Source organism: Pezoporus flaviventris, unplaced genomic scaffold (assembly GCF_033815535.1).
Source record: "Pezoporus flaviventris isolate CSIRO_AGI_PZ_B2104156 unplaced genomic scaffold, CSIRO_AGI_Pfla_v1 ptg000016l, whole genome shotgun sequence".
NCBI lineage: Eukaryota > Metazoa > Chordata > Aves > Psittaciformes > Psittacidae > Pezoporus > Pezoporus flaviventris.
Genome location: NW_026892564.1, coordinates 4,311,152 through 4,338,993, shown reverse-complemented (window position 1 = coordinate 4,338,993; position 27,842 = coordinate 4,311,152). Strand labels below are relative to the sequence as shown.

General features: G+C 41.7%; 2 protein-coding genes and 2 long non-coding RNA genes across 7 annotated transcripts in view; 1 reads left to right on the top strand and 3 right to left on the bottom strand.

Annotated features, from left to right (window-relative positions):
- Positions 1–929: 929 nt before the first annotated feature.
- On the bottom strand, positions 930–12,926 carry LOC133269933 (uncharacterized). Of its 2 annotated transcripts, XR_009743611.1 has the most exons (4): positions 12,573–12,926; positions 12,392–12,483; positions 10,800–10,923; positions 930–1,078 (listed from the first exon to the last, which is right to left on the bottom strand). It is a non-coding gene; the product is annotated as an uncharacterized LOC133269933 (long non-coding RNA). The 2 variants fall into 2 exon arrangements; XR_009743610.1 differs by having other exon boundaries at positions 12,392–12,926.
- Positions 1,406–7,382, bottom strand: LOC133269929 (uncharacterized). Of its 3 annotated transcripts, XR_009743604.1 has the most exons (7): positions 7,182–7,382; positions 6,795–6,995; positions 4,677–4,766; positions 4,047–4,138; positions 3,619–3,771; positions 1,653–1,810; positions 1,434–1,549 (listed from the first exon to the last, which is right to left on the bottom strand). It is a non-coding gene; the product is annotated as an uncharacterized LOC133269929 (long non-coding RNA). The 3 variants fall into 3 exon arrangements; XR_009743605.1 differs by having other exon boundaries at positions 1,406–1,810; positions 4,677–4,763; positions 7,182–7,380; XR_009743603.1 differs by having other exon boundaries at positions 1,406–1,810; positions 7,182–7,379.
- Positions 12,927–14,277: 1,351 nt separating the features above from the next.
- On the top strand, positions 14,278–22,086 carry LOC133269915 (RNA ligase 1-like). Its single transcript, XM_061454640.1, has 7 exons — positions 14,278–14,395; positions 16,119–16,236; positions 16,555–16,650; positions 19,224–19,340; positions 19,733–19,927; positions 20,920–21,089; positions 21,667–22,086. Exons 1-7 carry the CDS (start codon positions 14,306–14,308, stop codon positions 21,853–21,855), a joined length of 975 nt encoding a protein of 324 aa, XP_061310624.1. The 5' UTR covers positions 14,278–14,305; the 3' UTR covers positions 21,856–22,086.
- A 378-nt stretch (positions 22,087–22,464) lies between these two features.
- LOC133269914 (centrosomal protein of 290 kDa-like) overlaps positions 22,465–27,842 on the bottom strand; it is a 49,986-nt gene continuing 44,608 nt past the window's right edge. Inside the window, exons 50-54 of the mRNA XM_061454639.1 lie at positions 26,106–26,247; positions 24,635–24,708; positions 24,378–24,481; positions 23,449–23,552; positions 22,465–23,253 (exon numbers count right to left, since the gene is read on the bottom strand). Coding sequence (XP_061310623.1) covers positions 23,065–23,253; positions 23,449–23,552; positions 24,378–24,481; positions 24,635–24,708; positions 26,106–26,247 — 613 coding nt within the window. The 3' untranslated portion in view covers positions 22,465–23,064. The remainder of the gene's footprint in view (positions 23,254–23,448; positions 23,553–24,377; positions 24,482–24,634; positions 24,709–26,105; positions 26,248–27,842) is intronic.

The following is a 27,842-nucleotide window of genomic DNA, read 5'->3' as shown; positions in this document are numbered from 1 at the left end:
ATCCCAATTACAACCTCTGCTTCCGGACAGGGAAATCATTCCTTCACATTAGGTACTTCCAAGGGCAAGGGAATTGCAGTTACAAGCCTTGTAAGAAGATAACATGTGTTGACTTAAAATTATTAGTATTTTAATTTGTGCAGTGTGCGCCTTAGAGCAGGTTGTTCTCTCCTTTCACTCACCGGGAATGTGCAGTTCATCTCTTCCCTATGGATCTCCCATCTCTAAATGAAATTCACTGAATGGTTCAACCACACTTAAAAACTTTTAAAACATAAGGACCTAAGTATATAAACATACACATTCAGGTAAACTAGGAAAGAGCTTGGTATGCATTTTGTCTGCTAGATTTCAGAATAATGTTCTGTGATGAGACTGCTTACGGAGTTGAGAAAATCGGTACAACAGATTATATAAGTTGAATTCACACAATTGTCTTTTGTAAACAAAGCTGTGACTTCCATCAGCTTCACTGATGAGTGAGTACAGCCCGTGTTCGAAAGCTGGTTTCCAGGAAAAGAAGTACCTCCTAAGCCTGTAACGTCATCCCTGAATTATGAGGACTTGTGAAGAGTATTCGATGGCCATCTGAATTGTGGATCATATTATCTGAATTGGGGATCACCCTTTAAAGTCTAGTTAATGAGAAAGAGGAATGTGAGTTATACCACTGTTGAAACATACAGCTGGGCATTTCACAGGAGTTAGAAAATGGTGCCTCACTCGCAGCTGGTGACTGTCAGGTCTGATAATTTGGAGATTTGCTGGAAACTCTTTTAGCAACTTGTCAACCACTCTTTTATGCAAATAGTGCTTATTCTAATGAATCAGTTGAGTGAGAAGTACACTATAATGTTTTACAAAATACCTTCTACTTGCTTGTAAAGGATAGAAAAAACTTGCTTACAGTTCTCTTCATCATCCTCTTCATCATCATCTTCATCATCCTCTTCATCGTTGAGGTTTATAATCAGTGGAGGGTGAATTGGTATTACAGTATTCTCTGGACGTGTGAGTGAGCCTTGACACTGGGCTGGAGGCAGAATCACTTCTTGGTCAGCCTGTGGCAATGGCGCATCTGCAGAAAAGAGCATTAGGTTTATTTTGTGAAGAGGGACCTGTGATAATCAAATCCAGGTTGAGACTATCTGGTCTAATTTCAAAACCATTGTCATATAGATATTGCAGTCATTTCCACCTGTGGCCATTTGCACGTCTTGTGCTTCCCTACTCTCACTTGTGCGAAGGAGATGGTAGCTTCTTTAGTCTTTTTGAGTTCACATTCTCTACCAGTTGCTAGGCAGTATAGAATGTTCCATTGCCATGGCTGCCAATGGCTTGTCTAGCTGTTGACATCATCATAATGGTTCCGTGTGGCCTGTCCAGCTTGAACATCTTTCTTTATCTCGTTTCATCAAAGTATTGAAAATCACACGATCTCAAAGAGTCTTCCATTCTCCCGTCCCATGTTTCTTTAATGTAAAATGGAACAAACCCATCTTGTGGTGCTTAAATAAGACCCAACTTCTTCCTGTGTAGAACCTGTTGTCTTGAGAGCACAAAGATGAACATTATTCTTTGAGCGTCTTTTAACGCAAGTCCTTGTGCTCCACGTTTCTTACTTCACTCCTTTTAGTGAATTGAGAAATTACCTGATTCCTGCTCTTAGGTGCTGTGTGTTAACTGCTTACACTGCTGGGGTTCATTGTTTTTTCTTGCTTCCATGATGTCTACTGCTACAGCAGAAAGAGCAGTGGATGCTTATGTCCCTAACAAGCAGCTCTGATCCCATTCAGGCCCCAGGCTGCCTCTGAACAAAATATATAGTCCTGTGTTCAGCAGTAGCAGTCATTTTTCTCCTTCTTAGTAGCTGGTGCAGTGCTGTGGTTTTGACTTTCGGCCTGGGAGCAGCGCTGATAACACCAGTGCTTTTAGTTCTTGCTAAGTAGTGTTTAGTCTGACCAAGGGCTTTCTGAGTCTCATGCTCTGCCAGGGAGGAGGGAAGCTGGGAGGAAGCAGAGACAGAACACCTGACCCAAGCTAGCCAAAGAGGTATTCCATACCACAGCACGTCATGCCCAGTTTGTAAAACTGGGGGCAGTTACCCGGAAGGTCTAGATCACTGCTCGGGTCGGGCTGGGTATCGGTCGGCGGGTGGTGGGCAGTTGTGTTCTGTTCCTTTATTTCCCTTGTCATTATTATTATTATTGGTGGTAGCAGTAGTGGTTTGTGTTATACCTTAGTTACTGGACTGCTCCTATCTCAGCCCGTGGGAGTTACATTCTTTTGATTCTCCTCCCCGTCCCTTCTGGAGCAGGGTCAGGGGAGAAGGGGGGAAGTGAGACAGAGACTGCATGGTCTGATTTACGGCTGGGCTTAAACCACAACAAATATTTAGAGGGGTAGATGAAGCTGTAGATTTGACATAGGCTCAATTCCTCAGCAGTGAGTGACATCAGTGACTTGGAGATACCAGCAACAGTGGCAGGGCCTCTGGGATAACATGTTTAAGAAAGGAGAAAAAAAAACAACCAAAAACCTGCAGTGATGCACCTGAAGAGAGGGGTGAGAATCTGTGAGTGCAGCAAATCTGCAGACCCCAATTGCCGTGAAGAAGTAGTTGCTGGAGCAGAGATTCCCTTGCAGTCCATGTGAAGACTGTGGTGAAGACCATGGTGAGGCAGGCTGTCCCCCTGCAGCCCATGAAGGACCCCGCTCTGGAGCAGGGGATACCCAAAGGAGGTTGTGACCCCATGGGAAGCCAGCACCGCAGATGTCTGAACACCTGCCTGCTGCTGGGAAGTGGTGAGTGATGTCCTTGCTTTGCTTGTGTGTGCAGCTTTGCATTCCCCTTTGAATTGTTTTGATGTGAACACAGGAGTCTTCTCACTGTTGCCCTTCTGCTTCTTTCTTACAAGTCACCAGGGAGGAGGGAATGAGTGAGTTAGCAAACTGCTGTGTGGGGCTTAGTTGCCGGCTGGGGTTAAACTGTGGTACTTCCTCAGTTGTTGTTTCTTTATACAGAAGAACCTGATGGGGATTAGATCTCAAACTGGCACATGCTGGGTTTTCTTTACAAAGTACAGGCAAGGATACCAGAGAGGGCTGTGACTGCTAGGGTAGAAGCAGGGAGGTTTCTGGAAAATCAATCCGTTTTCTCTGTCCTCTGAAAATTTCCCTTTTCATGAAATCTTCATGGATGCTGCATTTTAAGATTAATGGTGACAGACCTGGTTTTTAAGATAGGAAGTATTTAACACCAGGATGCCTTTGCCATCTCGCATTGCACTGGCCTGCTTTTAATAGCATAACAGAGGAAGAAGTTTTGTTGGTTTGAGGTGCCAAGTTCTCTGCAAAGAGCTTTGAGGCTGAAGGATGAGGCTGAAGAAGGTGTAATACTGTGCTTGTCAATTCAATGTGGTCAAAGTTCAGTGTAATTTATATTAAGTGATTACAGTCTTGATACAAGCAAGGGAAATAATGAAAATAAAATATGATACGTCTTCACTTTTATTAGGTAAATGTATCGTACATTTAGGATTATAGTGAAATTATTGTTAAACAATTTCCACAATTTCTAATGTATTGAAACACTACAGAGAGTACCCTACATCTTACTTTTGAAATTTACAATTTTATGATCGTTTGAACTACAGTTGAGAATTCCCTTATTTCAGTTTAGACTGTTCTTGTGAATTCAAGTACTCGTTTCATCTCCCTTCTGTCTTCATATCGGTTTCCTTTTTGGGTCGCTTCCATGTGTTCTTGGCTCTGTTGTTAAAATAGATACGCAGAACACGGTTTTGTGCATAATTTCATACAGTAAAATTATACACTCTTTCAGTAAAACTATACAAAATTAGGAATCACTTAGTTCTACAGGCCAAATTTCAGGTCTGCACATCAACACAACTCTTAACTGCTCTTCCAGACTGCTCAGCATTGCGTAGGACCTTTTGGGATTTGGTTGGGGAAGTTGTTACTTTGGAATTTTGGTTTCTAGGTGGGGAGAGACCAGGCGGTCAAAATCTCTATCGAGCAGTTACCTGAATGGTTGTTTTAGTCTTGGAGAATGTTTTTGCCTGTGGATTTCTTTTCCCCCAGGTTGGTGCATTATAGGATCCTGAAGTGTATTTGTCTGTAGGAAGAGCATAGACATGGTTTCCTCACTTGAGATGTACTTTCTGGGAAGACTCTCTTAGCCTGACAGGTGAATCAGATATTACATTATTACAAATATTACTTTAGCTGAAGTACCCATGAGTGCATCGGGTGAGTCCTGCAGCACCTCTGAAACAGAAGCTAGGATTAAGTACAGATTCTCTCTCTCTCTAGTTCTCTCTTCAAAGATTTTTTTTTGTAATCTTTCAGGCTTTCCATAAGGCTCACAGGACCTCCCAAGCGAGGCAACTCTGCCACGGTCATTCTGGACTTTAACCAAGTGCATGTTCCTATACTGAAAATCTTCCAGAAGGCATCAGCTGCTTTTAGAGGAAACTAATGCATAATCCGGTCCTCCTGTTTTATCCCTGCTTGTGAATGTACTTAGATGCAAGGCAACGTTATGTGTAAGTACCCTTGTTTTCTCTTAGTTCCAGACTAATCGCATTAATTCACATTATTAATTCCGTACTAAAACTGAAATTTTCAGTTTACACCCAACGCTGCAGTATTACCGTAGATGTCCGTTTGTGTCCAAAATTTCCTATTTTTGGCAGGCTCATTCTTTCCTTTGGAGCATTTCCGAACAGATGGCTCGGGAACTGCTGAAAAAAAACCAAAAAACAGTAGCAAAAATGGTAATTGTTGGTATAACAAAAATCATATAAACATAGAATCATATAATCACAGAATGGTTAGAGTTAGAAAGGACCTCAAAGGTCATCTAGTTCCAACCCCTCTGCCGCAGGTAGGGTCTCCTCACACTAGACCATGTCACCCAAGGCTCTGTCCAGCCTGGCCTTGAACTCTGCCAGGAATGGAGCATTTACCACTAATTAGGCAACCTGTTCCAGTGCCTCATGACCCTCATAGTAAAGAACTAGTTCCTTAAATCTAACCTTAACATTTTAAGTTTAAAAACATTGTCCTATTGCTACCATCCCTGATGAAAAGTCCCTCTCTGGTATCTTTGTAGGCCCCAGTTGTGGTTTAAGCCCAGCCAGCAACTTAGAACTGGCTGGGCTTAAACCACCACAGCCCCCTTCATATACTGGAAGGCTGCTATGAGGTCTTTATGAAGCCGACTCTTCTCCAGGCTGAACAGCTGCAGTTTTTTTTTCAGCCTGTCTTCATATGGCTCAAGGCTCCTTGTCATCGCTGTGGCCCTCCTCTGGACTTGTTCCAAAAATCCCATGTCCTTTTTATGTTGAGAACACCAGAACTGCACACAATACTCCGAGTGGGGTCTCACAAGAGCAGAGTAGAGGGGCAGGATCTCCTCCTTTGACCTGCTGGTCACGGTCCTTTTGATGCAGCCCAGGATACAGTTGGCTTTCTGGACTGCGAGCGCACACTTCTGGCTCATTTTCAGCTAATACCCCAAAGTCCTTCTCCGCAGGGCTGCTCTGAATCACTTCACTGCCCAACCTGTAGCTGTGCCTGGGATTGCCCTGACCCAGCAACCTTGCACTTTGCTATGTTGAACTTCATGAGGTTGGCATTGGCCCACAACTCCCCCTGGATGGCACCCCTTCCCTCCAGCTTATCAACCAAACCACATAACTTAGCGTCGTTGGCAAACATGGACACTGTCCATGTCGCCGACAAAGATGTTGAACAGGGATCAGTCCTAACACCAACCCCTGAGGGACACCACTTATTACTGGTCTCCAGTTGCATGTTGAGCCCTTGACCACAACTCTCTGTGTGCAGCCATCCAGCCAATTCTTTATCCACCGGGTGGTCCATCCATTAAATGTATGTCTCTCCAGTTTAGAGACAAGGATGTCGCGTGGGACAGTGTTGAATGATTTTCACAAGTCCAGATACGGTCAGGAAAAGGAGAAAGTCATATAAACCCCAAATGATGTATTAGATTTTTGAGGTTCTATTAGCAAGTTAAAAATAAAGCAAAGGTCATACAGTTATGGTTACATCCAAACCAGATATCCAAGAAGAACAAAAGAAGTCTCAGTATCCCACCTGTAGGCTCCTGTCAAATGTGAGAATAGTACATATTATCAAGAGGACAAAGACAAAAGAAAATATCATCCTGTATGAATGCAGGAAGAATGAAATTGTGCTCTGTCCAACAGAAAAAAAAAGTGAAAATACAATAATCATAAAAATTTACACTGCATTTGAATGAAGAGCAGTTTGAGTAAGATCTAATCCTTTTTTATTCAAGATGAAAAAAAAATCCTGAATAACATAATTGTAAATCCACCATACTTAATTGAGAAGTTAAAGGTGCTATTCCAAGCTTTAATACATATTTCAAAAGAATGAAAAACACATTAATGAATGTGGATTGGTATATTCATACATATCAGCACATCATTGCAGTCGTCCCTCTCTGTTGGGCAGAGAAAAGAATTCCTGCTTTGAAGGTGGTTAATTACTGTTGATGAATATTCTGTCTGACTAATTGCAGAGCTTTATAAAGCATTGCATTTCTGTCTGTGAGTACTGCTGCAATCTAGGTATGAAAGTTACGCTACATCAAATTTGCTCTTACCTGTCTTCAGGCATAAATCACGTATTCTACCTGCAGGGACACAATCGACCACAGCACAATACAGGCAGGTATATTAGAGGCATTTTAAGAATCTTCCATTTAAGCAGGAACCCACCTCTAGGTCGGCTAAACTTGGGTTCTTGGGTGACTGTGACAGTTCGGTAGACTACATACGCTGATCTTCGTGGCTCTGAAGAATGGGAATGAGGCTTTCTTCCAGGTTCTCTCACATTAGGAAGAGAATCGTTTTCACCATCCTTACAGTGACCCTTTGGTTGGTAACTGGGTTGTGCATTAGGTTCTGCAGTGTGGCTTTCTAAAAGTGAAAAAACAAACCATACTGTTGTGCTATTACTGAAAATTTGACATACTGCAGGAGACTGAAGTCTGGAAGACAAGATTAAGAAAGTATTCATTGTGGGTAGCCCAATCCAAATATAGACAGTTATGTCATTCATGAGGTAATGTTTAGCTGTAAGGACTCCACGCTCAAGTATCTTACCTCCATTTTCAAAGGATCTGCAACCAGTTCTGGAAATACTCGCTTTTGGTACTCTCCTTCCCGTACTCCCTCCTCCTCCTCTACTTGTGTTGCTCAATTCTGCAGGAATTGTATTGCTTTCACCTGTGAAAGCACCAGAAACAATGTTTCAGCTGCTGGTGTTTAAGCACTGGGAAGGGCACTGCCATTCGCTTCCTCCCACCTCTGGGAGCTTGTCATGAGTTCAGTGCAGTTGCCTTCCAACTCCCTTTTTATATTCTTCTCTCTCTTTCGGCTGTTCTTTGGATCCTGCCTGAAGTAACTCCACTACCTAACACTCATGCCCTCCAAGAAAATACCGTTGTACACAGAGTAAAGAAGGCACTGGCTCCAAAGGAAAGAACCAGCTCCAAGTGACCTGCTTGTTCTTCAGCTTCCCACTTCCCATGAATGGTAGTTATGAATCCTACCTGACCAAATTGATGGTATTTTCAAGCTGCCTGTCATCACAGAACTTAATGCCTCGGGGAACTCAATTAAAGAAATGCTTTGGGTAAATCTGTCTATGCTTTCCTCAGAATGTATCTTATGAAAAATAAGGATGTGCCTTAAACCCAGATATTTCTTACTGTTTCTCTCATCTGTACTCTAAACATATATAAACATGTGCCAGAAAAAAATCATCGAAACTATTCTAACAAGATGCATTTTAAATGTAGGAAGGAGAAAACCAAGAATCTGCCAAATTCTGTGGAATAATTTAGGACTGCAAAATTGGTCAGTCAATACTATACAGTGAAAAGAATCTTAGGATGCTTCAAACTACACTACATAAATTTAGATTGTGAAGAAAAATCAAAAGAGCCGTAGCTCATTTTCCTGAGACGGTGACACAGGGTTAGGTGACTGCTGTTGGTCAGGCTGCTGAATCCCGTAAAACTCACCTGAACATTATCAAGAGGGAAAAATACCCCTAAGTTTACTGTGTGTGCAGCATGGCTGCTCAGAAAAGCGTGACAACTCCTTTCGTACTTACCAGATTTATAGCATATTTCCTTTATTGCTCTTTCCTCTTTGATATCCTCAGCAGTCTTATCCACCCAGTGAGAAACACCTGTGGGAAATAGTTTTAAAAGATTAGGAGATAGCTAGACAAAGACCTTCAACAATTCTTAACAGTCAAATACATAATGAATTTCACTTGGTTACGTTTTTTGGCTCTTAGTTTTCCTTTTTATTTCCTTCCCAATTACAACCTCTTCTTGCGGACAGGGAAATCATTCCTTTAGATTCACTCTTCATGTATGATACGTATGAATTCTGCCTCATTAAATTGATGGCATTTTCAAGGTGCCTGTTATCACAGAACCTAAAGCCTCAGAGAACTTGGCTGAAAAAAAGCTTTGGGGAAACATATCTGTCCTTTTCTTGAAATATACCACTACATCTCATCCTCTAGACACCAGAGAGGTTCAGCAGAGAGTTCAAAATGCCTCTGAGAAAGCTGTTTTTTACCGTTCTTTGGCATCCTCACGGTGCAATAAATAGCCCTATCAGAGTGTAAATAGGGACTCTTGTCCCTGTTTACAAGAGAGAGCCTGCTAGAGAAATTGAAACCAGTTCTTAACATTAGAATGGTTAGAGTACATAAATTGTGATTTTGAAGAACAATTACACAAAAAACTGATGTTGTGTACCCGAGGAAAGTACTCCTGGGGTTAATATGCAGCCCATTTTCACCTTTTACAGTGACAACTGATGCAGGTAGCCACCACCTGTGTGATACCCATACACACAAATAAGAAGAAAAACTAAGTATTTTTATGATATTTGCAAACGCCTTAGGACTGTCCTGAGTTCAAAAAGTGGAGAGGAGGGGCAAACTGTGTCCTAGTTTCTCCTTGTAAGAGTAATTCCAAAAGTGGTACCCATTGTCCGAGGCGATGAAAAGTACTTGGCTTTCTGCAAGTCCCACTGGGTAGCTTCCGAGGGCCGTAGCTCAGTTTCCTGGGACGGTGACACAGGGTTAGGTGACTGCCGTTGGCCAGGCTGCTGAATCCCGTAAAACTCTCCTGAACATTATCAAGAGGGAAAAATACCCCAAAGATTACTGTGTGTGCAGCATGGCTGCTCAGAAAAGCGTGACAACTCCTTTCGTACTTACCAGATTTATAGCATATTTCCTTTATTGCTCTTTCCTCTTCGATATCCTCAGCAGTCTTAGGCACACAGTCAGTAACATCTGTGGGAAATATTTTTAAAAGATCAGGGGATAGCTAGACAAAGACCTTCAACAATTCTTAACAGTCAAATACATAATGAATTTCACTTGGTTACAGTTTTTGGCTTTTAGTTTTCCTTTTTATTTCCATCCCAATTACAACCTCTGCTTCCGGACAGGGAAATCATTCCTTCACATTAGGTACTTCCAAGGGCAAGGGAATTGCAGTTACAAGCCTTGTAAGAAGATAACATGTGTTGACTTAAAATTATTAGTACTTTAACTTCTGCAGTGTGTGTCTTAGAGCAGGTTGTTCTCTCCTTTCACTCACCGGGAATGTGCAGTTCATCTCTTCCCTATGGATCTGCCATCTCTAAATGAGATTCACTGAATGGTTCAACCGCATTTAATAAGTTTTAAAACCTAAGGACCTAAGTATATAAACATACACATTCAGGTAAGCTAGGAAAGAGCTTGGTATGCATTGTGTTTGCTAGACGTCAGAATAATGTTTTGTAATGAGACTGCCTATGGAGTTGACGAAATCAGTTGAGGAGATTATTTAAGTTGAATTCACAAATTATCTGAATTGGGGATCACTTTTTAAAGTCTAGTTAATGAGAAAGAGGAATGTGAGTTATACCACTGTTGAAACATACAGCTGGGCATTTCACAGGAATTAGAAAATGATGCCTCACTCGCAGCTGGTGACTGTCAGGTCTGATAATTTGGAGATTTGCTGGAAACTCTTTTAGCAACTTGTCAGCCACTCTTTTATGCAAATAATGCTCATTCTAATGAATCAGTTGAGTGAGAAGTACACTATAATGTTTTACAAAATACCTTCTACTTGCTTGTAAAGGATAGAAAAAACTTGCTTACAGTTCTCTTCATCGTCCTCTTCATCATCTTCTTCATCATCCTCTTCATCGTTGAGGTTTATAATCAGTGGAGAGTGAATTGGTATTACAGTATTCCCTGGACGTGTGTGTGAGCCTTGACACTGGGCTGGAGGCAGAATCACTTCTTGGTCAGCCTGTGGCAATAGCGCATCTGCAGAAAAGAGCAGGATCGGTACTAGAGAGATATAATCTACCAAATACCCAAGGAAAAATCATTCCTGCTCTGTGGATCTCAGCAATCTAAGCTACCGTTCATGACTTCATCTTTCATACCACTGGTAGCTATGACAATTTGTAACATGATAGGCAAAATTCCTGCAACAAGCCTATGCCAATGCCAAAGCATTGGCATTCCAATGCCAAAGCATTCCACGACTTCAGTATCTCGCTATAGCAGATCATGCCTGACTGTCTTGGCATGGTACGTTTCTTGCCCTTAATATACAATAGAACAAGAGTAGAAGGATATTTTCTGAATTCTAATGAAAAATCTGTTGAGAAAATATTTTTACTCACTGTTAGTAGGTGGCAGAAAAAGTCCATTGATATAACGAGGTTTGCTGTGATGGAAGGCACAGTTGATCCTCACACAGCCTGAGGGTTGTCTTTCCCACAAGCAGGCAATGTTCTTTAACTTCTGCTGCAGGAGGGAACAGTTTTCAGATACTGTAAATGAACTAGTAAAAATGGACTTAATGGATCAGTACATGATGTAACTACTGTGCACATACAAGTAAGACTTGGTGGGAGTGTATTCTGATATTTCAGAACATTTAAAGAGATCTTGAATAAAATCTACCGTACATGTGGCAAATCTCACACAATTACTCTATTACGAGTACATGGGTCTGTGGGAAAATGAGAAGTAAAAACCAAACCCCACAAAGATTCCTGACAAGAAACAAAAGCCTAGACATTTGGGAACTTGTAATCCTTGCACAGACCTGTCACACTTGGACTTAAAAATCTGGAAAAAAATCTTTTTTTTTTTTTTTCCAGTTCCCATTGGAAACATCAGCTCGGCTGCAGAAAGTCACTTTTGTTTTCAGACTTAAACATGTGTTTTGAAGGGACTTGCTCCTTTCCACCTGCATTTCCGTATCTCTAAATCCACTGAACAGATGCAACTATCTCCATTTTCATAGTGGGCGCACAGTACCGCATCCAAGAGGTTTTCCACACTGACAGAATCTGCACCCGAAGAAAACAAATTTCTGGAGATTCACACTGGTTTCCCATACCCCCGTGGCTGTCATAAAGGTGACTCTGCTCTTTTAAAAGATTTTGGTTTTAATAAATGGGGAAGATGATGCAGTAGTCCATGTATAACAGTGTCACAGTGACAAATGCAAACTCATGTTTCTATCCTGGATACAAACCGCATCCAGGCTGAGAGCTATACACGCCAGGTGACCTGTTGTTTCTCAGTGAGTTTGTGTGTGAGTTTTTAAAGGCAACAAAGACACGCTTTAAAATATTAGAGTATTTGAAGGTCGGTTTCACCCAGTGCCAGACATTTAGAAAGAAAAGAGGCCACGTCTGGACTGTAGTCAGGAGAACTGGCCTATACCTGGAGAATCTCTGGGGTCTGGAGCCAAAGCCAATTTCCCAGCCATTAGTGACAATTAATCATCCCCCAGTGATGAAATGTGGACAATAACCAAGTGTCCATATGGCCACCCTGATTTTCACTCAGTGGAATTTAAGTAATTTTTTTGAGGACAATCCCTTTCTGAAGAGCTTTGTTTTAAACAAGAGATTTTACAGTAATTCAGGAAGTTGCTCCAAAAAGAAATTATAAACGTGGTCTGTTTGTTCAGAATTAGTATTATGTTGACTCAGTAAGAAAGTGATGAGTGGTCTATAGGTGTGATTTCCAACTTCTATGTTCTTTGATTGCCTGTGCACTGTTGAAATTGTATATAGTTTAGATTACCTTTAGCTCTTCTCGACACCTCTGAAAATTATGTATTTTGATTTACAGGTGCTGCTGTGACACAGAGAAGATGCCATAGCAACTTGAAAGTTTACATAATGGTCCTCCCTTTCAACATGGAGATATCAAGAAAATCAAGGATACAAACCACTCTAAAATCTAAAGTATTTACCTGTGCATAGGGGGAATGAAAATGGAAATTGAGTTCATTCTCTGCTGCTGCTATCTTCACCTCTTCTACCTGTCCTTTTCTCTCAATACTCTCTGAACAGACATGAAAACATGAAAGCTTTTACATTCTGGCAAACCGTAATCTTATCCTAAAATCAGTAGCTTTGTTTCAAAATCTGGACCTTGAGAATATTAGCTCTGCTGGGGTTTTTTTGAAACAAAACTCCACAAAGCAATAGGCTTCGAGGAAGGATGTGGTACCTTCAGGCATCCTGAGCTGAAGGAGGCAGCTGCTGTCCGGTGTAGAGTGTTCCGTTTCCACGGTTGCCAACGGCTCCTCCTGCTGGTGACATCAGCACGATGGTTCCATGTGGCCTGTCCAGCTTGAACATCTTCCTTTCTCTTGTTGCTTCAGAGTAAAGTATGGAAAACGGGACCGTCTCTCAGAGTCTCCCATTCTGGTGTTTCTTTACTGTAAAATGTAGTAGGGTGCTAGGTGTTAACTGCTTACATTGCTGGCGTTCCTTGTTTTTTCTTGTTTCTACGATGTCCACATCTGCCACAGCAGAAAGAGCAACGGACACATGGATCCCTAACAAAAACTGCTGTTCCCATTCAGGTCCCAGGCTGCCTCTGAACAAACAAAATATTTGGGGGGGGGGGGCGGAAATTAAATTTTGGTCCTGGAAATCAGTGAAGGCATGCTGTTATCTCCAGTTCGTGGGGTCAAATCCACAGCAGTGAGAGACATCTGTGACTTGGAAATGAACACCTATGAGCACTTTTTTATTAAAACGGGGAATTTAGGGAAAACAAACAAATAGAAAATCACAAAGTAAAAAAACCCAACAAACTCCACAAGAACCCAACCCAGCAGTGCATGGTGACTAGACTCACAGGACAGGTCAGCAGAGCACAGCGGTGCTGTATGACATTAGTGTGCCAAGGCAGGACTGACTGGGGCACACAGGGGAAGGAGAATTCAGGAAAGCAGATGAGGGCCATGAGTAAGGAGCCATCAGTGGGCAGAAGCAACCCAGGGGCTGGATAGCCCAGGGGCTATCCACAGAGGCTCTGTAGTTGCGCAGCTGGGCCTACATGAGGCACAGAAGCAGGGCTGGTCAGGAAGAACCGATTCTGCCCTGGGTTTGTGTGGCAAAGATGTGGTAGCTGGGGGCTACAGGGAGCAGCTGCTGGAAGCTTCCCATGTGTCCAACAGGGCCAATGACAACAGGGGAGAAGGGACTGGTGAGGAGGTGGTGTTGAGAAATTTGACTTTTATTTTTTCATGCCCCTGCTCGGCTGCGATTGGCAATAAACTGAGAGAAAAGAGTGAGCGATCTCTGTCCGTGTCCTTGTGTCGACCGACGAGCCTTTCGTTTTATGTTCTCCCCTCTGTGCAGCTGAAGAGCACAGCGGCAAAGCAGCTTTGGTGAGCGAGTGCCTGGCGTCCAGGCACAGTCAAGCGGCAGAGACTCAAGGGTTGTACGCCGAGGCAGAGCCTGGGTAAGGACAGCAGGCGGCTGTCCTGAGGGAGAGGTCCCCACAGCTTGGGGCCTCAGGCCGGCCTCGGCCTCGCGGCCGCCGGGACCCATCTCCGAGCACAACTGTGGCTCCCGGGCCGGCCCTGGCCCGGCGGCAACTGCCGCTGGGGAGAGCGGAGCTGCCCCAGGCCCGCGGCCGGGCCGGGCGGGGCGGGGCGGGGCGGCGGAACCGACCCGAGGCTGCGGGCTGCTGGACACGGGCAGCCCAGCTCACCCACCGCGCCCACGGCCGTGCCGCAGAGCTTGGCGGGGGGGGCAGTAACGGGCTCCACTTCCCGTGGCGCCCCGCGGGCGCGGCGCAGGCGCAGTGTGGGCTGGGTTCGGCTCGGCTCGGCTCGGCTCGGCGCTGGCGGTGGGTTGGGGCCGGGATCATGAGGCGTCGGGGTGCGGTGCAGCGGAAGGTGCCGTGTTTGTTCGTGACGGAGGTGAAGGAGGAGCCGTCGGCCAAGCGGGAGCGGCAGGTGGTCGGGGCGGCACGGGGCTGGGAGGGCGGTAGGAGGTGGGGGCCCCAGTCTCCGCGGCGGGGCCGAGTCCGGTGCCGGGTCGAGCTGACCGGAGCGCACCCGACGGGGTGAGTCAGCCGAGTGGTGAGAGGTTTGGCTGCAGGTCTCTGGCGAAATGGACGGTGGCGTATCCAGGTGCTCACGCAAGAGTCGGAAATGGTCACGGCAAGGAACGAGCCTGCTCCACCGTGGACGGACTGGGAGTTGTGTAAAACTGTCGCGCCATGCCCGCCTGTGAGCCTTGTGGGGAATAAACGCGCTTTTTTCTCTTCTGTTTTGTTGTGATCCGGGCAGTAACAGGGTTATGCGGGAAGAATTCCTTTGAGGCTGTAAAACGTGGGATATCTAATAAGGGGAAAGTAGTGGATCCGAATCAACGTTACGACTTCCTGAGATGGAAATGGCAGTGTCAAGACAGACTGGGGTGTGATTCGCCTCTCTAGCCATAGACCTTCAATCTTTCTTACCTGGTTTTAGGAGCAGTACCTACTGTTTTCTGTCAGCTGCATGGTGAACTTTTATCCGTGTGGGTGACTTTCACCCTTTAGTATTTCACTTCTGGACGGAAGAGCTGAAATGATTGCCAAGACTTCAGTAACTAAGTTGTTCAACTCTGAGTAGCAACACCATCGTGGTAATGGTCATGTAAGGGTCTCCCTATGTATTTTCTTAATTCATGCAGAAGAAACCATTAGGGGATTAGGTCTAGAACTGGCATACGCTGTGTTTTCCCTTTTTTCAAACTGCAGGCAAGAATTCCAGAGGGGGTTCTGTTTGCTGGGGAAGAAGGGTGGTGGTGGTCAGAAAACCAACGGGAATTTTACCTTCTTACCCTGAACGATTTTCATGTAATCTTCATAAAATTGTCATAGATGATTGCAAATCTGTTTTCTAAAATAGAAAACAGCCCATTGATACAAAGAAAGCCTGTAGAAGGTTCTCATTTTATGAATTCAGAGTTCTGTTTTGAGATTCACAACTCATAGGTGTCCTGGGAGAGAGGAGGAAGGGGAGATGATTTTGCAGGAACATTTGAATCCAAACACGACTGGTGATATGTTTACAGTGATGCTGTTACAGAACCCCGCTTAGAAATTTGGAATAGTTGTGGGTGGCTGTTTATTTCAGATGCCTGGATCACTTGTGTCTTTGCTCTTGGAAGTGGAAGACTGTTTAGTTGGCAGCTCTGATACCAAGTGTGTAACATCAGGATGCTTTTGCTACCTTGTGTTGCACTGGCCCTTGTATTTCATGGCATAAAATGGTGCTGTTGGCTTCCAGTTCCGAACTGAGAGCTTGGAGCAGCTCATGGGGATGAATTTCTGTTGCCATTGTCATACAGGAAGGCACATCCAAATACTGCAGCATTAGCCTGGAGCCCTTCTAGTTTATATGCACTACTTGAAGTGCATAAAATGGCAAAATTATCTCTAAATAATAAACAAGTGTGGAAAAGGGGGAGAGAGTTTGCAAAGAGATTGCCTTTGGTCTTCTGTATTAGAGCATTTTCCAGGCTGCCATGTCTTGAGGAAACTGGTGTATTTTGATAGGGTTAGAAATCAGGAATAGGATGAGTAAGACTTGGCTTCTAGAGTCCAGTTGTCAGGAGCAAGAATCCACATGAGAAAAAAGACAGTAATCTAGCCATGATGAGGGTTTAAAATACCTGTCTTTTTTTCAGCCGTTTAAAGTTTTGGCTACTGAAACTATAACTGCAAAGGCGATAGAGGCAGATATATACAGTGCAATTCCTACTGAAAAGGTGGATGGAACCTGCTGTTACGTAACTACCTACAAAGGTAATGCAACGGTTTTGTGAGTTTTCTCATGCTGAGTAGAAGCCTTGTTTTATGTAGCTTTTGCTTTTGTTGTGAGGTTTACTGGATTACAGCTTTTGTGAATGCAGCTGCCATTGAAGATCTTGACCACGCAGTAATAGTTACCGTAACCATAGGTCCATGTAGTCTAATGAATGTATGAATTTATGTAGTGTCTTTGGCCGTAAAATAATTTCTCTTGTTGCAAATGAGAATTCATACCTTGTCTTTTATGTACTTGATTTCAGCGGGTATGGTCACCTCAGTAAACTGCTGGTTTTCTTTCTCTGGAAACTCTAGGGCAACCCTATCTGTGGGCTAGGCTGGATTGTAAACCTAACAAGCAAGCTGAAAAAAAGTTTAAACAATTCTTGTATTCATTGGAAGATTGCAAAGGTTGGTGAAGATTTCTTACTTTTTCTTTTCCGATAGAAGTTAATCTAGTTTGCAAAGCGGCTCTCATGTAATGCAGGAAATGTCAGTGATCATACTCAAATTATTTTAATGTCACTCTTGAAGAGAACTTTAGAGTCGACTGAGGAAGGAGATACCAAAAGCAGTGCAGTGGGTGAGATAAGGGCTGGCATGGTATGGCCAGTGGGTGGCAATGCCTGTGGGAATGTTTACAGGTCTCCTGGGAGCATGGAGAGCTCAGGAGTGTGTCTGAAATTCTTGTCCACCAGTGCATGCAGTGTGAGAAGCAAACAGCATGAAATGGAAGCATTGGTTAGCTCCCAGAATTACACTATCATCGGTATTATTGATACTTGACGGAATGAGTGGCGCGATTGGAGTGCTGGGAGGGAGGCCTACAGGCTGTTTAGGAGGGATAGAGAGGGCAGGTGAGGTGGAGGTGTTGCACTGTGCATGAGGGAAAGGTTTGACTCTACAGTCTGTATGGTTAGTAGGTGATGCAGTTGTGGAGTAGGGGAAATGGAAAACAAAGGAGACGTTGTAGAGGGGTGTCTACTTCCAATAGCCCAACCAGGATGCAAGCAGCAGTAAGTTATTTCATAGGCAATTAGGAGATGTTTCCGGATCGGTAGCCCATGTCCTTGTGGGAGATTGCGATTTCCCAGACATCAGCTGGGAATATCATACTGCTGTGATGAGCAGGTCTTGGAAAGGAAATCCTATGATCTCCGGAAGCAAGGTCGGGCTTTGCTGGAGTATTAGAGAGACATGGTTTGTATATCATAGAACTGTAGGGTAGTTGGGGTTGGAAAGGACCTTAAGATCATCTAGTTCAAACCACCCTGCCATGAGCAGTGACACCTCACACTAAACCATGTCACCCAAGGCCTTGAACACTGCCAGCGATGGAGCATTCACAGCTTCCCTGGGCAACACATTCCGGTGCCTTATCACCCTTACAGTAAAGAACTTCTTCCTCATATCCAATCTAAACTTCCCCTGTTTAAGTTTTAACCCGTTACCCCTTGTCCTGGCACTACAGTCCCTAATGAAGAGTCCCTCCCCAGCATCATTATAGGCCCCCTGCAGATACTGGCAGGTTGCTATGGGGTCTCCACGCAGCCTCCTCTTCTCCAGAAAAAAAAATCATGCAGGAAAAAGACACGAAGGGCCTCAGGTGAGGGAGCTAGTCCTGTTAGGGCAGGACCCCTCCTGATCATCTACCAAAAAGGTCTTGGGAGTTGGGAAGTCTGCACTGGCTGGAATCTAGCCAGTGTTACTCCAGTCCTCAAAAAGGGCATGAGGGAAGACCAGGGAACCTACAGACCTGTTAGTCTAATGTTGGTTGCAGAAAAAATTATGGGGAAGATTCTGCTTGGTTCTGTTGAAAGTCATTTAAAGAATAATGCAGTCGTCTGGCACAGTCACATGGATTTACAAAGGCAAAGTCCTGTTTAACTAATTTGGTATCCTTCTATGATTAGGTCACCTGCCTACTGGATGAAGGGAAGGTGGTGGGGGTAGTTTTTCTGGACTTTAGTAAGGCTTTTGATACTGTCCCTGACAGCATCCTTCTGGAGAGGTTGGCCAACTGTGGGGACTAAGAAGGTTCACAGTGTGCTTGGTGAAGAAGTAGCTGAAGGGCAGAGCTCCCAAGGTTGTAGTGAATGGGACTGCATTTGGCTCGGGACTGGTCACCAGTGGTGTTCCTCAGGGCTCAATTCTACAGTTCTGGTTGACAGCAGCATTCCCTGGCAGCCCAGAGGGCAAACTGCATTCTGGGGTGCATCAAACCAGCATAACCAGCTGGTCAAAAGAGGTGATTATCCTGCTGTATTCAGTGTTGGTGGAGCCTCACCCTGAATCCGGTGTGCAGTTCTGGGCCCTAGAGCTTGAAGGACATTAAGGTCCTTGCATGCGTTCAGAGGAGGGCAACAATGGTGGTAATGGGGCTGGAAAGAAGGTACTCTGAGTGCTTCGGGCTTGTTGAGTTTGCAGAAAAGGAGGCTGAGTGGTGATATGTTTTCCTCTCTACAGCTTCCTGAGGAGGGGAAGTGGAGAGGGTTTAGACATTAGGAAGCTTTTCTTTACTAAGAGGGTGGTCAGACACTGGAAGAGGCTTCCTAGAGAGGTGGTCAATGTCCCAGGCCTGTCACTGTTCAAAAGGCATTTTGACGATGCCCTTAACAACAACAGCGTGCTTTAAGTTTTGGTCAGCCCTGAATTGGTCATGCAGTTGGACTGGATGATTGTTGTGGGTCCCTTCCAACCAAAATTCCGTTCTGTTTTGTTCTTATTTATCTTGTTCCACTTTAAATACAATGTTGGCTATTTAGATGCCTATTTCCGCTTCTTAGTTTTGAACTTTTAAACTACACCATCCTAATTGTAGCTTGCCTGAGTGTGCCAGATTTTAGTGCTTGTACTAATTGGGACTACTGCCTGTAAAACAAAGTTTAGATCAGTGGTATTTTAATAGTTGCATTGAAAGACGATCAAAACGTAAAATTGGCTAAGAGTTTGCCAGGAACTAAATGTCGTACTTACACATCTAGAATTTGCTTGGAACATTGAAGAGGATTTCAAGCCTGTTCCAGATACCTGGATTCCAGCAAAGGACATAGAGTTTTCTAATGGCAATCCCTTGCCTGATGAGAACGGACATATGCCAGGTACTTAAGATGCAGAATGGGTAAAGTGGGTGGGGGGAAATCCATTTTTGAAGTTAATTAGAATTAGTTGTAGAGTAAAAAGTAGTAGTTAACCTGTTCAGAAAAGAATTGCATGTCATTCATTCAGTATCTAGAAAGGCTTTGTTCTTCTGACACAATGAAAATAATTGCAGTTTGCTGTACAGTCTTACAGGGCTTCAGCTGAAGGCATAGTTGTCCTGTTTGCATTCCTCTGACATTTCTCTGAGACACAACAGAGTTTCTCTTGTTACTCTTTCTGTTCGGAGTTAATGGTGTGTATTGTTGTTTTGGGTTTTAATGCATGTACAGTTCTACTACATGTTTGATAACTTCAGGTATTTACTTTGGTAAAATGAAATGTTTTCTCCTAGGTTGGGTGCCTGTGGAGAAAAATAGTAAGCAGTATTGCTGGCACTCATCCGTTGTAAATTATGAGGCTGAAATAGCACTGGTATTGAAACACCATGCTGATCCAGGGCTTCTGGAAATCAGCCCGGTGCCATTATCAGAAATTTTAGAGCAAACACTGGAGCTTATTGGGACTAATATTAATGCAAATCCGTATGGTAAGTTTCTATGGTCTTTTCTTAAATACTTTCCTATTTGGTGATATTTTTGAGTTAAGTCAATGCTTTTTTTTTTATTTGCTTTTTTTTTTTAGTAAGTTTTTTTAAAAGTTCCAAGTTAGCAGTGTAACTTTTTTAGAAAGGAGAGAAAGGGCTGGCTCAAAAAACACCCACCCAGAAATGCTCGCCTCAGAAAGCTGAGTTTTTACGAAACTATGTTTAGTAAACCTGTTTTCACCTGCGTGTTCTTCAGGAGTTACTAGAAGAATGCTTTGCATTACTCTTTAGTTGTTTAAAATGTTACTATTAAAATACTAAAATATTTAAGATTGTTTGTTAGTGTCTTTTCTTGACTTTTTTTTTTCCTTGCTCTTTTGATGTTCTTTATTCCCTTAAAGCAGAAAATGATTGCTTGTTTTTTTTTTTCCTGTAAAGTCAGAAATTGTAATTTTTTAATTATAAAATCTTATGAATACTTTTTTAGGGAAATGTAATTTAAGCTAAATTTTGGTTGTGGCTTCTCTGTAAAATCCTTACAACAACAAAAATAGATATGAGCACAACTGATTTCTGAGCGTTGCTGTTAGGGTAACTTGCAAGGACAGATAGGAAAAATAGTAGTATCTGGTCTAAGCATTTTCTCAGAATGTAAAGGAAATGCAACACAAAAGTTTAATGGCTGTATTCTTAAATGGAGACTTACACTGAACGGTCAGCGAAGCAGCAATGCAGTTGTTAACAGCCTGGCTTAAGTATTAATCTATATTTATAAGAAAATATATAAATAAAAGGTTACGTGAGGAAGAAACAGCTACATTTGGTACTTAAAAGTACGTATTTAACTGTTCCCTTAAACAGTTCTCTTAACTGTTACAGAATCTAATAAAAGTCTACCTTTAATAGTGCTTTAGATAGCCATAGTAACAAAAGTGAGGAAAATCTTAACGCACGTAACTAGCAGCAGTTGTTTGTTTTTTTTTCTCTTAACGTAGGATTAGGAAGCAAGAAGCAGCCTCTACATCTTCTTGTGCCACATGGAGCATTTGAAATAAAGAATCCGCCCCCTCTGAAACAAAATGACATACTATCTTGGTTTGAAGGCTGCAGTGAGGGTAAAGTGGAAGGAATTGTGTGGCACTGCAATGATGGGTGTTTAATCAAGGTAAATATATATGTGGGCATGGGGGAAGCAGTAGAGTAATTCATACGACTTCAAGTGAGGTATTCACTTCTTGTCTCGCTTTCCAAATTCTTTAGTAGTAATGTTCTCCGAGCAAGTGAGATGACAGTAGAATTAGTCAAGACAGTGAATCACTACAGTGACAACATATTAAACTTTTTCATTATCTACATTATACTAATAAGGTAATTGAGAACATAGTATTTTCTTGCCTCTCAGTATAGGAATACTCAACATTTTAAAGCTTCGTTTCTTTGTCTTAAAAATTCCTTTCTTGTAATGTTGACTTACAGAACAAGTATTGCTAATAAGAATGTGGGTTTTGATTAACTGGCAGGTTCGTATTTTTTCCTGAAGCTCTGGATGACACCTTGGTTCTGGTTTGTCTTGTGCTTTGCTGTTACTCGTGTTACTCAGATAACTGCTTAATGATTCTAAGTGCCCCAGTGCAGAGGATTTTCGAATGAAAGCACATGCACACCCACACCTCCCTGCAAGTTGGAACTGTTGGGCTACTATACCAGAACCTCTAAGCTGATTTTACTTCTTTCTATTTTAGCTCCATCGCCATCATCTTGGCTTACGCTGGCCACTTGCAGAGACGCACCTCAATTCTCAGCCGGTTGTAATTTCTTTTAATAGAGCTAAATATGACTGTGACTTTGAACCAAAGAGTTTGTTTCACCATTTTTCAAACTTGAATGGTCAAAGATTTGACAGACTCCAAGATATCAAGTTTGATGCTTGATATGGGTTTTATGAGCTACATTCCTCCTGCGTCTACCACAGAACTCTTTACAAATAATCTCCTATCTCGGGCAACGGCCTAGGTACTGTGTGCAATGTTAAGTTTTTCCTAAATGACTGATTTGATGTAGCGAGAGATCCAACATCCAGAGCAGAGATCTAGCTTTTAGCATGTTTCTTTTCAGTTCGGAAAAATTCTTAACTTTTGAATCCATTTCTGGAAACTGTTATAAGTTAAGTGTCAGAAGCATACTGTAAAGGATGTATTTCAGGTGGGCCCATAAAATTGCATTTTTTATTTTTTCTAAGTTGTAGCAGTTTCTTTTGGTGGAAAACTTTTCATTGGTATTACTTAACTGGTAAGCTGCAGCATTATACTGTTACTCAAAAGCCCACTCAAGCTATACGCTACTTAAGTCCGTCTGCTATTTTGAGACAAAAAGCGTGAAAGAAAGTAAACTTCTATTTTAGAGGTCCTCAGTGATTTGAGACATGACTTGGCTCAATAACACCCAGACTGCATCTCAATTAGGAAACTTCATCAAGGGCATATTAAGAAAGATGACCTATAAATAATAAAGGTGAGACCGCCCGATTGTTTGGAGTTGGCTTTATTTGTGCTGTAAAAGTATACATCCAGCTATATAAAATATACAAAATGAAAAATTATTTAAATACCAAAACACCATTAGATTGGTTGAAATACTACTATAACTTTATTTTCAATTCTTTGTTCTTGGATTTTCTAAAATTTGAGGTAAAAACAGTCAGGGATGTAAGCGCAGGTAGTCAGCACACTGACCCTGAGTCCACAGTTAAGGATGATAGCGCGAGACAGCAGAACGAATTGCACGTTTTTACTGGTCTGGAACTTGGCAGACTTGGTACATTTTAAGAGTTTCTTGACTTACAGGGTAAGTCCAAGGTTTCAACTTCGCTTAACACCTGTGTATAACTCAAATTACTGTTCTAAATTAAGATACAGTATTGCAAAGGGGCTGGGAGAAGTAAAACTCATTTTTGACTGGTGTATATAAATACTGACCATAATCTGTCGACTAATCCAATTCTGTGCTCTTAGGTATGTGCCAAACTATTGTAACTTTAATAGACTTGTATTATTCCGAGATAAAAAACAGATAAAATAAATATTATGAAATTGCCCCCGAATTTATTTACTGTATTAATACTGAGGACACTAAACACTAGCCTAATCAACAGAAACATTGCCTGGACTATCCCCTTGAATGCCAAACTCTTCAGAAAGCTGCTTTAGTTTCTCTTCTAAGATAATATTTTTTTTAACTTCTTCACTGTAGTTATATTTCAGATCTTCAATTTCTTCAAAAAAGGAAGGGCCATAGTTTTCTAGTTCTCTTCTCAGCGCTTTTGTTTCTTCCTGTTAAAAAGAATGAAGGAATACACTACCTTTATCCGGAACTTGGGAAATACATGTCAACAACTTAAGTGGTAAATGATGAGATAATAATAAGCATGTTCTCTAGAGACACTAGATATTAGTTTAGATATTAACCAACTCCTCCTAGATAACCACTGTCTCATTGTCTTGCCCAGGATGATCTTTGCAACTCACCCTTAATTGCTGTTTCTCCAGCTCAGAGGCTTTCAACTGTGTCTGGAGGTCAGCTGCTTCCATTAACCTGTCACTTTTATCCTTCTGTAAAATTTCATTCTGTCCTGCAAAAGTCATGGTAATTTGTTACAAAATTTAAGGTAATGAAAAACAATGATACGAGTTATCTTGTCACAGTAATTCTGCATCCCCTGAAAGCTGAACAATTTGTAACAGTGTGTAAACCCAATGGGGATCAACACCCACCAAAAATTCAAGTCACTTGGGCTTTAGTTCTTACACAAATTAAGTGGGTGTGTCTGGCTCCTATAACTGAATGCAGTGCTCCCATTGCCAGTCCTGCATTCAGTTTCTCTGAGTTAAATGCAGGAAATTTGGCAATAACGTAGTGTAAGGATCTTGTTAACTATAATCATAATTTCAGAAAGGGTTAGTTTTTCTTTTCCCAGTCATACGGCAACGTGCTGCTCTATAGTGCTCTGCTTTTCCCTTGGGAGTCTTAAACTATTTGCAGAGCTGGTATCTGGGAAGAGATGAATAGAATTCTATGGCAGCTTCCAACCCAAGGCAGAAGGGGTAATAAGCAGGAGGATTTCAGTGAATGACTGACACAAGAAGTCTTTTGAGGTTTATAAAGCAAAGCGATGAACTATACATCCTCTTGGAAAGGGAAATCTGACAAATATTACGAGCTCTTGTTCGTAAGATCTTAAAAATCTCCGCAATTAGTTAACACTTCTCTATAAACCCCTTGTGAAAGTAACTCCAAAATCCAGGACCTTAATTTGCTCCAGTTTACGCTACTCTGTAATTAACATAATTCACATAATTCTGTAGGTTTATTACCATTTTGCACATACATTTTAACCTATTTTTACTTAAGGCCCCAAATACAGGAGGATCATCATTTTAGTATTGAAAACGATTACCAGCTGCAGAAACTTCGCTTGTACATGTGTGCATGTGGTGCTTATAATCTTCCACCTGCTGAGCTAGTTCTGCTTTGTCTTTCTCTAATCGGTTATTAGTTAATCTGGAATATAAAACATTTTTAGAATAATTTTTAAAAACTGTTAAACTATTTTAGAATATAAAATATATAAGTAAAAATCGCGGTGGCCGTTTCCTGATTATTCTCATGTATATTGGCTGAATTATTTATTTAGGTATTTAAAGAGTACATTACCTTAAAAGCTGAAGCTCCCTGAAAAGGCTTTGCTCTGTCCTTGTACCTTCAGGAAACTGTTTGAGAAGCTCAATCTTAAAAGAAAAATTAAGAAAGTTTTACTCTTGAAACAGTATCCAGAGGTAATACAGTTCAGATGGAGTTCTCTTTGATACCGAATTAGAAAAATGAATGAAAATAATACTAAGGACATAACCAGGTACTAGATCATCAGAGTGTTCATCTACTGACAGTTTTCACAAAGCTAATTACCTACAGAGGGGTGTAGCCTCTTCAAGTGCTTTTCAGTAGAGGATGCAGGAGCAAAAAATCAGAGGCTATACGAGCAAAAAATACAAGACTATATATTTGAATGAAGTGACAATTTATGAACTCTCCTAAGGCTATGGTCAGTGATAGCCGTTCGTTCTATTATTAACTAAAATGATAAGGATTTGTTTGGTTGTGTTTATTTTTTTTTAACAACCATCAATCTCTTGTTTCTTTTTAATGTAGCTACCCTTGACACATCTCTTCATCAGTATTTGAGACACAAAACAAACTGGGAAGTGTGTTGCTCCACAGTAGCATCACATAATGAAATAATTTTCTCTCTGTTAATTTTGCTGCTGTTGTACACTTCCTGTTAATAATCTGACTTTAGAAAAGGAAAACCAAACACAAATTAACAAAATTTTTTTTTTATAGCACTCAATTCCAAGTTCTATTTATTGAATGCTTTCGTTGCCTACAGGAAATATATGACTTCCTATAGTGGAAGTTGTGTGTTTGATTCAGTACAACAAGAATGGCCAGTACAAGATGCCTGGGGAGCAAAACCCTGCACGTATTAATAAATGAGGGGATGGAAGCTAACCTAGGTGGGTAGTCCTAGGGCTGCATCTGCAAAGTACTTAAAAGCCAAAATTTGATACATCTTTTCAAAGGTGCCGGAGTTTAAAATTTATCAACTCTTCCATGTGTGAAATAATGTTTGTATGACTTATTAGGGACTGCATATTCAGAGGCCATATTGGTAATAGGCATGAAGATCCATGCCCTTTATGGTGGCAGAGTTAATCAGTCCCCCAAAAAAGACCTGGAAGAGGTAAGTTCCTCCAGCAAACTCACTCCTGCAGTGGAACAAGCTAGAAAGATTTTATTTGAAGCATCTGTACCTACATGTGATCAATGAAAGCTATCATTAAAAAAAAAAAAAACAAACAAACCAACAACAAACACATGGAAGAATACTACAGAAAAAAAAAATTCCCCTGAGACTGCAAGTCAGAAGTATATGTTGATAATCTGTAGTAAACCTCATTAATGGCTAAAACATGTAAATGTACAGGTACAGCAACCAGGGCTGAAAAAACCCATAAAAGCATGGATCAGAGAAAAATAACAAACCAAACTCTGCCCATATAGATATTAGAAAGAAATAAATATTAAGCAATTTATTCTCAGAGTCATCTGGCTAAATTTTACTCACTTGTTCTTTTAGATCTTGTAAGTTTTTATCAGCATTCTGTTCACGTTCTGTTGCTTCCTGCAGCAGCTGTTTAAGGTCAGTAATGCTTTGGGTTTTTTTAGCAATATGCATTTCCATTTCCTTTATCTTCGTTTTGTGCATCCTGGTAGTATTTTTATTTAGAGAAAGATAAGAGCAGAAGCTAATACTTTTGTAGAAATAGAGACTAAAATATCTGTGGGAGATTAAATGCCATAAAATACACTCTACGTTTGGGGCATTGGTCTTAAAAATAAGTGAGCTGAAAGAAAAATGCATTTTTAATCTTAGAGTAAAGGCTTTTGCAAGCGTTACACCTTTGTGGATCTTACTTAGTGTCTGTACTTTATTAAAGGGGGACTGAGATCTTTTTACTCTATTACACGTGAACCCTAAACTACCTCCTGCTAAAAACATGCACATCTGTTATTGATACAGCATGCACATGGGTTGGGTCTTACTTCAGTGTCATATCTTTGATTGATTGAAATAAATTAATGTACTGAGAAAGGGCTAATATAGATACAGAAGATGAAGTTTCCAAAGACAAAAACATTCTGCAAGAACTTCTGTTTACCCTGGAGTAACAGTAGTTGGAAGAGGATTCTGTTTCGATTTGAGCCATAGAAGGCTACAAAAAGGTTTTTTGTAGAATCATTGAAATGTTGGCTGGAAGGTACCTCTGGAGATCACAAGGTCCAATCTCCTGTCTGAAGCGGGCTTTCAGATACCACTGTGATCTACGTCTTGCTACCAGCTGAAGAGCCTTCCAAAGGATCACTTGGATGATCCCCCTGTCTGCCCTTCAGACACCTTCTACTATGACATCCATACTTTGGAAGATTTGCTGGTGGGGTGGACTGCATGTTGAAGTGACCTGGTGAGCTCCTTTAGGTTAGTAATGTCTTAACCTCAGTCACTTACTTTAAAATCATCTTAAAGTAAACGCAAATAAAAGTTTATTCACACCACTTGAAATAGACAAGCACAATTAAGCATAACCATATATTTTATACCTACCTACCTGTCTACAACTGTGTATCTATGTCAGCTTAACAGAACTAAGTAGAAATGTTTTTGAACAGGTGGAGAGCTAGAAGAAAAACTATGTTCAAACCACTGAGCTGACACACTAGTTACTAAGGGCCTACCATCTTCACTGCATGTTCCTGTCTTCCTCCTCCAGTGGCTGGCAGCCGGTTTTGCTTTCCTTCCGTATGCTAAATATGGCTGTCACTGACCTTGCGTAGGGACATTTTACCTCACTACATGGTTAGGGGGAAGGTTAGGAAGGAAGAAAAAAAAAAGGACAGCTTTCTGAAGTCTCAGTGAAGTAAAATGGCTCAGCAGTATGGCAGAGACACACTAAATCTGAAAGGGATCTTGTGGGAGTACAAGGCTGGGCATCAGCAGAAAGATTGTTCAACACTGTTGCGACCTAGGATGAAATCAGACAGGCTTCTCCTGTCCAGCTGATTTTCTGCCCTAATAATGTGGCTGTCAGAGGTTCTGGTTTTGTAGATATCTTCCACTTCTGTTTACAACTATTAAATAGTACTTTTTGCAACATGTCATCTTAATGTCATCCTGAGATCATCCATGACTAAGTACTTCTTCCCCGGATTTGCTCCCTTCCATCCTTAGGCAGGACACAGGCTATTTATTTATTTTAATGGCACATGCATTGTTTTGTTTTCGTGTCCTTTTCTGAGTTACATC

Bases quoted from the DNA above. Each gene is read 5' to 3' on its own strand.
- LOC133269915 (XM_061454640.1), top strand. From the start codon at position 14,306: ATGAGGCGTCGGGGTGCGGTGCAGCGGAAGGTGCCGTGTTTGTTCGTG. The intron at 14,396-16,118 runs GTGGTCGGGGCG...TCTTTTTTTCAG, and splicing joins CGGCCAAGCGGGAGCGGCAG to CCGTTTAAAGTTTTGGCTAC. The intron at 19,341-19,732 runs GTACTTAAGATG...GTTTTCTCCTAG, and splicing joins TGAGAACGGACATATGCCAG to GTTGGGTGCCTGTGGAGAAA.